Source organism: Triticum urartu, chromosome 6, assembly GCF_003073215.2.
Source record: "Triticum urartu cultivar G1812 chromosome 6, Tu2.1, whole genome shotgun sequence".
Lineage (NCBI taxonomy): Eukaryota > Viridiplantae > Streptophyta > Magnoliopsida > Poales > Poaceae > Triticum > Triticum urartu.
This window is the reverse complement of record NC_053027.1, coordinates 323792617-323801399: the sequence shown is the minus strand read 5'-3', so window position 1 is coordinate 323801399 and position 8783 is coordinate 323792617. Positions and strand designations below refer to the sequence as shown.

The 8783-nt window shown below is 57.3% G+C and overlaps 1 protein-coding gene across 1 annotated transcript; it reads right to left on the bottom strand.

The window, feature by feature from the left end:
- Window positions 1–884: 884 nt before the first annotated feature.
- On the bottom strand, window positions 885–3255 carry LOC125513378 (tetraspanin-2-like). Its single transcript, XM_048678485.1, has 2 exons — window positions 2620–3255; window positions 885–1451 (listed from the first exon to the last, which is right to left on the bottom strand). The coding sequence occupies exons 1-2, from the start codon at window positions 3124–3126 to the stop codon at window positions 1149–1151; spliced, it is 810 nt and encodes a 269-aa protein (XP_048534442.1). The 5' UTR covers window positions 3127–3255; the 3' UTR covers window positions 885–1148.
- Between the last annotated feature and the right edge of the window lie 5528 nt (window positions 3256–8783).

Sequence of the window (8783 nt, the reverse complement as noted above, 5' to 3'; positions counted from 1 at the left end):
GCTCCGCACGGTCTTGCGCCATGTTCAGACGAGGCGGCGGGGCGACGTCGAGCGCCTGCTGGAGCGTGTACACATCTTGGAAGTTCATCTGGCCGCGCGGCCGGCCTAGGCGCCATGCCGCCGCGTCGTACACGCGGGCGGCCTTGTGCGCCGTCCCGTAGGGGCCGAGGCCGAGCCGAAGATCGCCGGAGCGTATCTCCGAGTAGTAGCCGCCGTTGGGGCGCAGGCGGACACCGCGGTAGCCGGACGCTCCTCGGCGGCGCGGCGGCGCGTCGGTGGCGGGGCGCTGGAGCGGTGGAGGCGCGTCGATGGCGGGGCGCTGAAGCGGCGCGTGGCGAGAGAGGGACAGGAAGAGGAGAAAAGGAGGCGTGGAGAAGGCGCGTGGCGCGCGCCGCACTTTATAAACGCGCCGGAAGCGGTGCGCAAAAAATGACGCGCGAGCTGGCGCCTTTTCACGCGCGCGCAAACGGTTCCCGCGCGCATGAGTTTTCCGCCGCCACTGGAGCGCGACAAAACGCCCCGCGCGCACTAAAAGCTGGATTCGTTTGGCGCGGACGTTGGAGGTGCTCTTAGGTGTGTCCACTCCAGTTACCGGGCCTTCTTTCAAACGAACAAGACTGAGACCAGGTAGAGGGCCTTGTTAGTCTAGTCACGTGCCATGGTAACATGCATTGTCGATCAACTCGTGCGTACATGTCATGACATGACAAGCAATGAACAGTGTAAGAAAGCAAGAACTGTGCTCTCACGAGAAAACAGATGCTAATGCAGAGCAGCCACATTCTGACAAAATAGGACCAGTCACAAATTAAGAATTAACGGATGAGATTCGTCCCGTCTCAACTGATCACTGGTGCAGTTCTAGCAGTAATCAAGCCACGAGGTCAGCAAAACATAATAAAATTCTTAACCATAAATCTGAAGAACATCTCTACTGCATATTACAACATTCACATCAACACCAACAGCGCTTGCACCTCGCTAAAATTCTCCACGATACATGCATGGGCAAACCATAAATCTGAAGTTCCCATCTTCCCCTACTAGCTTACTACCAGTTACCAAGCTACTAATAATAATACAGTATGAAGCAAACATACTACTTGGAGATGGCTGTTGGTTCTCGGTGCTGGGATGGGAAATGGGAATCACCACTTGTAGCGGCGGTAGATGGCCTCGGCGTGCGCGTTCTTGTAGGCGCTGCAGCCGATGAGGTAGAGGAAGACGAGCGAGACGGTGGCGACGACGAGCGCGATGTTGGCCTTGTGCCACTGGCTCCGCAGCGCCGCCAGGAGGCCCGCGCGGCACGACTCGCACTCGTAGCACAGCTGCGCCGGGTCGTTGCTCCACAGGCCGCAGTCCGGGTCCGACGCCGGCCGCGCCGGGTTCGTCCACACCGTCGGGCTCACGTACCCGAACCCGCACACCGACGGGGGCTTGCAGCAGCCCGACTGCATCCACACACCACACCACACCACAAGCTCCGTCAGTTGTCAGAGACTCAGAGCCCACGTTTCAGCTTAGTTATTAGTATTGTTATGCTGAGAAATTTTACAGGAATCAGTCATCCTGCGACATTGCCAGTGGCTGGATCTGAAGCAATTTTCTTTTCTCTTAATCACGTGAGGTGGAGTTTCCTAGAAATGGATGCATGAACGTGTGAGAGACCAAAGCTCCGGAACACGCGGGGGCAAACAGAGGCAGACAAACCCTCCTCAGATGAGGACATCGAGATGCTGCGTGCGGCCACTGCAGAACCGAGCTCAAGTGCCCTCGACCCCAGAACTAAGATGATAAGCAGGAGTAATCAACACACGACTCTAGAACTAATCACAAGCCCCCACGCACCGACCCATGCGACCCTTGTCCCCGGCACTGTCCCCGTCCATTTCTCGTTCTTGGGACAGCAACTCTTCCATGGTTCTGTTGCCGAAATATACGGTACTTGGGTTAAGCTTTCACTCAGGGGATGGAGTGAAAAGTAGCATTGATACGCCACTCAATTATATTCGCAGTCTAAATCAGTGTCAGATTTGTTCCACAAAGGGCTTAATTACATGGGCCTACGCGCGGATTCCCCTCAAGACCATTTGGCAATTGGAGAACCCGAGTGGCCCACATCACAGTGACCGTGAAAAATGGGGGGCACCGCTTCTTTGTGCCCTGTCAGAAAGTTGCCACCGGATGGATTCCCCTCCTCGTCGTCTAGTAGCACCTCCGAGGGCCAAGATAACCTGATGCCCGGATCCTTCTAAAGCACACCTCAACGTCTTGTTTCGGCTATAAGTGTGACTACCGATGCGTTTGCTCACATCATATCTAGTGGAGTAGTATGGCCACAGTTTCAGTCGAAACAGTGTGAGTTGGACATGCTCATTTTGTGGAATCCTATGTTTGAGAAGGTGGGAGTATTTCATAAATCTATGGCTAAACAACGATATACTAGTATACGTAGTAAGTTTCTTGCAGGTTATAAGAAGCAGTAAATGTGAAACTGTTACTCCTAGCTAGTTCTAGTACTACATGGTAGCGTCATTCAGCTAACACTCCAATATGCTTCCCCGCAAAAATCAACTAAAAATATAGGACTGGGATTAGGTGATGGATAACACGTAGTACCTGGAGCGGCGTGAGGTGGGACTGGTAGAACTGGTCGGCGGTGACGTAGCCGGCCTGGCGGGCGAGCTTCTTGCAGGTGTCAGAGACGGCGAGGCAGGACCTAATCCCCTCCCACCGGGCGGGGTCGTCGGAGACGTAGCCGCGCAGCCACATGGAGAAGCCGTCGAGGCGGTACTCGTCGTACTCGCGGCCGAGCACCGGGTAGGCGCCCGAGCCGCGGGTGACCGCGAAGGCGAAGACGAGGAGCGCGATGAGGAGGGCGATGAGCGCGGCCATGGCGAAGAGGTAGAAGGCGAGGAGGCGGCGGCGGTTCCAGTAGGCGCCGACGAAGCCCGCCAGCGCCGCCAGGAGGATGAGGCCGCCCAGGATGGCCACGGGCCAGCGCGCCAGCCGCGCGCACTCCTCCCCCTGCGCCGACGCGAACCACACCCCCGAGGCGATGACTGGGACCGCGCAGATGAGCGCCATCAGCGTCACGCACGCCGTGATGTTGTTGCTCACCGCCATGGCTGCAGGCTCGCCGCTGCCGCTCTCGCTCTCGCTCTCCCAGACCTGTGCTGTGTGTTCTTGACGCGGTGCGGGCTTCCTTCGGGGGTGGGGGGTGGCATAAAAGGGGTTTGCGGTTTTGCGGAAAGGTGGCGGGGTTTGCTGGGGCTGGCACGCTGGCCAGGGGAGAGCATGTGTGATCCTGATCCCCGCTGCCGACGCATCGTGCGCCGAGCGGCTTGTCAGCCAGCGCGTTCAGCGTGTGTGGGAGACCGGGATTGTTTGGACGAGTATGGCATGGGCATGCTTGTTTTGCTTTGGGCTTTCACATGCCACGTCGATCCGCTAGCTTAGGGCATCTCCAGCCACGTCCAAGAAAGGCTTCCCAAATGTTTATTTTTGCGCCGGTGTCGAAAAATCGGTCCAGTCGCGTTTTCAGGAGCCCGATTTTCGCCGGTTTGGGCCGAAAGCAGCGCCGGCGGACCCAGGCCGAACCCGGCGCGCTGGGGGGCATCCGGGGGCGCCAGGACGAACTGTTTTGGCGCGAAACAGCCGCGGACCCGCCGCGTCAGCGACTCTACCCTCTTCTCGGCCCTTCGTCGTCCTCATCGCCTCGTTTCCCGCGGCGAATCAATGCCAAAGCTGCCGCGCCGGTCAGCTTGCGCCATTGATGCCTCACGGGCGGCAGTGAAGACCGGATGACGCGCGTCCCTCGCCCTCCCTCGCCCGCCACGCGTACTCACGGCGGCTCGCGCACGGGCGGCGCCTCGGCCTATATAAGACGCGTCCCAGAGCACTCGGCGACTCGTACTCTCTCGCCGTCGTCGTTCTCCCTCGTCTCTCTCTCGCCGTCGTCGTTCCTCCTTCTCCTCTCCCTCGCCGTCTCCAGCACCCATGGCCGAGCGCTTCCCAGGCGACGGCGCGGCGGCGAACGGATTCGGCCGCCGCCATCTTCACGAGAGCGAGGCTCGCCTCCTTTTCGAGGCCGAGTACCCGGTCCCGCCGGACATGCGGGTACCCGGGGCGTGGAGGATCAGCGCCGGTGGCGTGCCGGTGCCCCCGATACCCACCGGCGCGGCGCGGCGTGCGGAGATCGCACGCATCCGCTCGTCCCTGCCACGTGCGGCGAGGGAGGGGCCACGGTACGTCCCCGACAGCCCGCTCTGGGAGCCCTACTTCCGCCGCTGTCACGCCGAGCAGCTCGAGGCCACCAACGGCGTCGAGCCCTCCGGCAGGCTCAACGCCGTCGGCCGGCGTCGGTGGTGGGGCGTGCCCGGGCGCACGTTTAAGGCCGTCCTCGAGTACATCGAGGGCGGCAACACGCTGCGCCTCGAGTACCCCCCCTTCCTTCTGACGCCGCCAGGGAAGCTCCTGGACCCTGAGGCGCATGGAGACCGGGGGGTCCTCCTCCTCGTCCGGCGGCTCGCCCTGCCTCCGCCCCGTCAAGCCGGAGCCCCAGGGCACGCCGGTCAGCGCGCGCACCCGCAGCTCCGGCGTTCGCATCGGCGCCAACGCCTCCCCACCCACCGGCCGCTTCGTCCTCGTCAAGCCCAAGCCGGAGCCCGGCCTCCCCGCGGAGTACGAGGAGATAGCCCGGCGCGGCTTCTCCGACGAGGACGCCCTGCGGTGGGCGCGGGACGACTACCTCCGCGACGAGATGGTCCGGCAGCGCCGAGCCCTGGAGGAGATCGCCGCCCGCAAGCGTGGGCGCGAGGACGAGCATGGCATCGTGGTCCTCGACAGAGACGACGACGCCCCCGGACCGTCCAACCCGCCACGCCAACCGGGGGAGGGATGCATCAGGGACGGCGGAGGCGTAGGCGGGGGCGGCGACGATGACGACGACGACGGCGGTGACTACACGCGGTTCTACAGCCTCCTCGGCATGTAGAACCGCGTGGGCGGGCGGCGAGGCGGATGGCGAGGGAGACGGCGGGGGTAGCCTGCGGTAGTTTTTTCCTTTTTTGTAAAATATGTTTAAGTTTGAACGAACTCGCCGATGTTTGCGTTAAATTTGAGTCGTTTTTGCGCCGTAGTTGACTTTTTTGACTAACCGTGGGCGCCGTGACTGGGGGGCATTACGCCCCCAGTGCGCGGTTTAGCGCCGGTGCGCCCCCAGGGGGCGATTTTTTGCCCCTCCTGGGGGCCAACGGCTGGAGATGCCCTTATAGCTTTAGGCCAACTCCACCACGTGACAACAAACGGACGTCTGTTTTGTCCGGATTCTGTCCGTTTGGGTAGGGATTTGGGGTTGTGTCCGGGCGTGTCCTGGGATGCGGTGACCGTGCGCCCAACGCGCGGACGCATCCAGGCCGCATCTTGTCCACGTATTATTTCTTTGCAAGTCCTTAACTTTATTTCATCATTCATTTTTGGTACATGAAAAATACATTATCACATTTTGACTAGTAAAGTAAGACCAAAGAAAACAAGAACCACAAGAATACATTTTAAAACATACCCAACTTCCATAACTGCTCCCTTGAGTTGGGTTAGGGCCTTCTCGATGCACTCGTTGTTGATCTGTGGAGGAGGAGGCTCGATCTGGCATCCTCCTTTCTTCTTCAAGCCAGAAGTCGATGTTGCCTCCTCCTCACACCTAATCTCGTGTCTAGCCTCTAATCTAGCAACAAGTGCGCTTGTCTCATTTACAGCCTCTATACTAGCTAAAAGTGCACGAACATGTACTAAATTTCGCTCTATCAATATATCGATGTACTCTTCCTCCCAATACCAAAACTTGCATCCATTCTACACAACAAAATTTGAAGTTAGTACAACTAGTCAAATCTAGAGCACAAACCGAAGCTAAAAAAAGCGCATACCCCATCGTTTAAGCACTTGATGAACACTCATCTGGGATGTTCCGGCGTTGTAGAGACGCGGCGCACGACCATCCTTGGGCAGTGGTCGCACTTAATGAGTGGCAATGGTGCGCCGGCGAGCTTTTGGGCAAGCACCGAGCCTGGCCGACCGCCATTCGTGTATCTGCCGGCGGACCACCGATGGTGCAGATCCGAGCGGCTAGAAGAGGAGCCACTGCCTGCATGTGGTCTTGCGGCCCTGCCAGGGCCTTCCGGCAAGGTGTCTGGCCAGTCCATGGCGCGGCCCGGCCTCCCACAGCCGGCCGAGCTCAAGACCGACCGGATCCGCCCCAAAATCGGCCGGCGGGTGCGCAAACCAGGTGGCCGTGGTTGGGTAGCTCGGCGGCGCTGAGGGGAAGGGTTGGGCGAGCTCGCGTCCGAACTGCACGGCTGCAATGGCAGCGGCGACGGCGAGAGGAAAAGTGGGGAAGAGTGGAGGGGGTGCGGCCGGAGGGAGGGAGGGGGCGGATAGAAAAAGGCCTGCGTTGTGCCACCGACGGGCGGGCCAGGGGAGGACACGCGCAGACGACCCGCGTGTCCTCGTGGTGTCCGTTTCACCCCAAAAGCGGCGCAAACTTGGGCCGCGGATGAGTCGAAAGCGGACAAAAGTCCGTTTACGGCCGCGCGCTGGGCCGTTTCGTTTGTGCCTTTTACCTCAAACGGACGGGGGCGGACAGGATAGGGTCGCGCGGTGGAGTTGGCCTTATAGAAAACGAAAAAAAGATGAATTTTAGTGAAAGTTAAGAGGAAAAAGGATAAAGGGAGAAAAGACTAGCAGTTGTATATGTACAAGTGTGCCAACGAGGATGGTGTTTAGCAGTTGTATAATGGTCGGATGAGGAATGACAACCTGATCGATCGATGCAGAAGAAAGCCATGAGATCCTTTCGTTCTTTTCTTTTCAAAACTAATAACTACACGGTGGCTCGGCGGGTGTCTAGGCACCATCTTTACCGGACGTGTACATGTCCAAAATCAGGCGGGTCATTATCTCGCTTTTGTGGTTGACATGATGGATGGATCCGGCCGGTATACATGCGTAGTAAAGTCATCTCCCATCGTCAAATTTCTCTATAAGGGACCAGTCCGCGCATACGGATGCGGGAAAACGTTATTCAAACCTAGCCGTATTTTGACCGCAAGCAAATTTAAGTTCAAATTTACGCTGATCCACACAATACGCCGGATCACACCCGCATCGAATTGTATCCCCGATCACAACCAAAAACAGGTAAATATGCTTAGTTTTAACATGTCAAAATCCAAAAGAGCATCAGTCCGGCAGTCCGTACATTTCTGCTCTGTCAGACCGGCCATCTCAGCAAGATGCTTCTCGATCAAGGAGGTGTCGTCGCCGCCGCATAGGCCGCCTTCGCGTCCACCTCCGCCTCCGACGTCTTCCGCCGCCACCAACTCATCTTTCTACCACTCCAGCATCTGGTAGCGGACAGATTACACGACAATTCTAGAATCGACATCCAAAGAATCGATATTCAAGGTCAACATCTTGGCGTCCCCTGCATTTGTGGCGATCTTCACCCTCTCATCCTAGAGCGCGACCTTCTTCTCCTGGAACGCCACCTTACTCTCTTCGATCATGGTTCTCCTCTCTTCGAGTTTGATCTTCTTCTCCGTCGCCTCCATCAACTGCTTGAACATTTCCGCCTTCCGCTCCTCCTTGATGTTCGAGCGCCTCACGCATGCCTCTTCCTTCTTCGTCAAGATCTCCTCGAACCTCTCCGTCAGCTTGACAGCCTTACCATCTCGCTTCGTCCTCTCCTCCTCCCACGTCTTTCCCCACATATTTCTTCTAACCTTCTTCGGCGGTTCTTGGGCTGGGTCGGTAGGGTCACCGGTTTCTTCCTCGTTAGCTTGAGCAGCGGTCTTGGCAATGAAAATGTTCCACTTCGGCTGCCCATTCAACTTCAACCAACAATGCATGATGGTGAATGACTTCTTCTCCAACTTCTTGTACACCACACAAGCACGAGTGTGCTACAAAAGTGAAACAATGCATATCTGTCTAGTGAGCAGCAAAACAATACATGTCCGACTAGTGATCAACAAAACTAAAGCACATCCAGCTAGTGATCGACAAAACTAAAGCATATCCGGCTAGTGAGTAACAAAACAAAATCATGTCTGGATGGTGATCAGCAAAACTAAAGCATATTCGGCTAGTGAGCAACAAAACTAAAGCATGTCCGGCTAGTGATCAACAAAACTAAAGCATATTCGGCTAGTGATCAACAAAACTAAAGCATGTCCGGCTAGTGATCAAGAAAACTAAAGAATATTCGGCTAGTGATCAACAAAACTAAAGCATATCCGGCTAGTGATCAACTTACTTGCTCGGTGATTCATGCACCGCTAGGCCACCGTGCCATGGACAGGATCGAGGCTAGTGTCCAACCATACGTCGCACAACAGCCCGTCCTCCCGCATGTTGAAACTTTCTCCTATACCCTTCTTCTTCGGATCACCGACTGTATCATCTGGATCATCGTCGTCACCGTCCTCCTCCTCCTCCCCCCTCCTCCCACTCCCCCTTCGGGATGCTTCTCTCAGCGGCCCAATATTGTTGTTGTTGTTGTTGTTGTTGTTGTGAGCCATCGCCGGTCTGGGTGTAAGACAGTTGTGTGGCCATCTGGGTGTAGGACTGTTGCTGCTGGTAGTAGCCGGACTGGGTGGGATCCGAGTATTCCACCTGCCCGTCCTCATAGCCCCCTCCTCCTCCCTCGCCTCCGTCATGGATGATATCGAGCATCTCTCTTTTCGCATCGTACGCCGACTCCCCCGCTCTCGGCATTGCAG